Source organism: Anopheles darlingi, chromosome X, assembly GCF_943734745.1.
Source record: "Anopheles darlingi chromosome X, idAnoDarlMG_H_01, whole genome shotgun sequence".
NCBI classification, from domain to species: Eukaryota; Metazoa; Arthropoda; class Insecta; order Diptera; family Culicidae; genus Anopheles; species Anopheles darlingi.
In genome coordinates, this window is record NC_064873.1 from 7,731,371 (window position 1) to 7,733,870 (window position 2,500).

The window sequence follows — 2,500 nt, forward strand, 5'->3', positions numbered from 1 at the left end:
GCAGCCAGTCAGCCAGCAATACTTACATTTTAACTGCCCATCGGTATACTCTCGAATCCGAACGCACATCTGCTACCCGCTAGTGTGCACACACTCCTGCTGCTAGGGACGGAGACAGCGATGACGATGACGAACTCGAAATCGCACTGACTACTGCTGCTGCGACGGCTGCTGCTGCTACTAGCACTACAGATATCTTTACCGCACCAGCCTGTTAGCGGCCAGTATGTGACTTTTTTTTTCTTTTTACAAACACCAAAACTCTCGACTCATCAATCCTGTACTGGATTGGCCGCGGGACTGACTACGGATACGATACGTGCACGCTGCCCCCTTGCCTGCAAAGGATTTACTTGCACGGTTTGACTGCTGTGGTGTGTTCCCCCTTTTTCACGCTTGTGTCAACGTCAGAGGCCGTTTGTTGTGCGCCGGTCGAGCGGAGCCGAGAGGCAAGGATAACGAACCGAGCAGCGCGCTCCTGCTCCTTCCTTGAGCGGAGTGCTTGCGACCGTTTGCCCACTGGTGGCGCTGCGCTCTAGTTTACCTTACCGCATCCAGATGGCGTTTTTAGCATTTATGCTTGTTTTTTTTTCTCCGCAAAATAATTTATAGGGGAACGATCGAACTCGCTAAATGCACTCCTTTGAATGAGCAACTCGGCGATGAGAGTTAGCAAATCGGTAAGCAGACGATCTGGCATACTTTCTTCGCAAGCTTGCACCAAGAAAAAGTAGGCTCCTATGAACTTATCGAACAGGTTACACTGGTTGACAGGACTATAGCATTGAGCCGTACCCTAGGTATCGTAATGTTGCGTGAAAGACCAAAAGAAGAAGAACGGACTTTGGTGTAAACCTGTTAATATTTCAAGCGTAATCGTTTTAACATTAAACTTTGCTTTTACACTTGGTTTTACGCTTCATGTGGCTAAGGCTCAGTCGTGCGAGGATGTTGGGCAGCCCTGGAACCCATTATTCTGCTGCAATCGCTTTTGGATTGGTCAGTACTGCAATGTTTGATAAAAAAAAAGACCGAGAGAAATGAGGGAGTGTGACAGAAGGAGCAATAGAGAAACAGATAAAGAGAGAGATAATGAGAGAGAGAGAGAGAATGAGAGAGAGAGAGAGAGAGAGAGCGAGAGGGACAGAGAGTAACAACACTTGTCAAATCTCGTTGAATGAGCTGACCACCGACCGAAATCTGGGGCACGCAAAGGAAAGTCTTGTGGAAAACTTCGCCTACCAGCGCCTTTCTAGGTGCTGCTACGTATTCCCTGGATCCCCTTCGTTGTGCTAAAAAGGGTACGCGTGTTTACCGGTGGTACTTCGTGTGCTTTATAAGACGGTCCAGCCAGAATCCCCGATTGATGACACATTCAATCGGTACGGGCCGTGGTTCTTCCGATGCGCAGTCGATAGTCTGCTGCGGGACCATACGTTCCTGGTGTCTGCTGAATTGTAAGATCGGGCAGGAGGTTTATTTTCCATATAGAACAGGTCCATTATGTTCCTTAAAGATCGGGAAAAAAAACTTGCACTTCAATCGCTTTGTTCGTTGTACCAAATCGGGCCGGGCACGGGTGACTAACATTATGTAAAATCGAACATCAAATCGATTTTCCGTGAAGTGCTAGTCGGACCCCCAAAACTGCTGTCACTCTCGCTGCTTAGCCGACCATCCACCGAGCTTGAAAGCGACAGCCTCTTGTGATATCAAATCATACCTCCTCCAGCCCTCTAACTGATGCTTCATCTTCGTGTGTTTTTTTTCACTCCCAACCGACTTTATTTGCAGAGTGTACGAGCGAACGAGCTGTGCCGTACGAGGGTGCAGTAGTAACTGCAAAGCGCGAAGCTAGGCTGGCTGCGAGGACAATGCAGTAGGCAAGTGTTGCTTTGCCTCCCGTGATCCCTCCTCCTTTTCAACCCAAAAAGGGGGAGCGGCAGAACAGGCAGGAGTAAAGGTGTGACGTAGCTGCGGGTTGTTCCCCCTTCCCCTCCCCTCTCTCCTTTCGGCCCTATCATGGCCAGCACAAACCAGAACCAACCGATAGAGATGCTAACGCTAGAACCGGCGCAGACACCATACATGACCGACGGTACGATAGCAGCTCCGCTGCATCCAGCCGTGTACTGCGACAAGGATGCGGATCGGTCTACGGCATGGCTGGCACGCGGCGATACGACCCCAAATACGACCCCGGTCAGTACGGTGTTGCACTCGCCTGAACCGGCTACCATGGCTGAACTCGAGGCAAAGATACGCTTCCAGGCACGCCACCAGATTCAGGTTGGTCGTAGCCCGGTCGGTAGCGGCAATGGCGCTAGTGCTAGCACCGGTGGCGTCGGCGGTGTCGGCGACTGCCGTGGTGACGGTAGCGGCGGTAATGGCGGTGGGCACAACGGCAGCAGTGACTCGACGACCGCATCCAGCCCGGTACTGCACATGCTGGGTACCGTGGGTATCGGAAGTGCGACATTCGGCGGTGGGTCGTACGAGC

At 51.6% G+C, this 2,500-nt stretch overlaps 2 protein-coding genes across 5 annotated transcripts in view; one reads left to right on the forward strand and one right to left on the reverse strand.

The window, feature by feature from the left end:
- LOC125953395 (uncharacterized) overlaps positions 1 to 2,500 on the forward strand; it is a 34,517-nt gene that overhangs the window by 27,450 nt on the left and 4,567 nt on the right. The window contains exons 1-2 of one of the 4 annotated variants that reach the window (XM_049683073.1): positions 1,156 to 1,301; positions 1,795 to 2,500. The exon at positions 1,795 to 2,500 is cut by the window's right edge and continues 270 nt beyond it. In XM_049683073.1, the coding sequence (XP_049539030.1) occupies positions 2,023 to 2,500 (478 nt within the window). In that variant the 5' untranslated portion in view covers positions 1,156 to 1,301; positions 1,795 to 2,022. Of the gene's footprint in view, positions 1 to 1,155; positions 1,458 to 1,794 lie in introns of those variants that run through there. The other 3 variants (XM_049683230.1, XM_049682990.1, XM_049683151.1) reach the window with 3 other exon arrangements.
- LOC125959036 (uncharacterized) overlaps positions 1 to 2,500 on the reverse strand; it is a 29,809-nt gene that overhangs the window by 12,657 nt on the left and 14,652 nt on the right. The gene's annotated exons all lie outside the window — the stretch shown is intronic.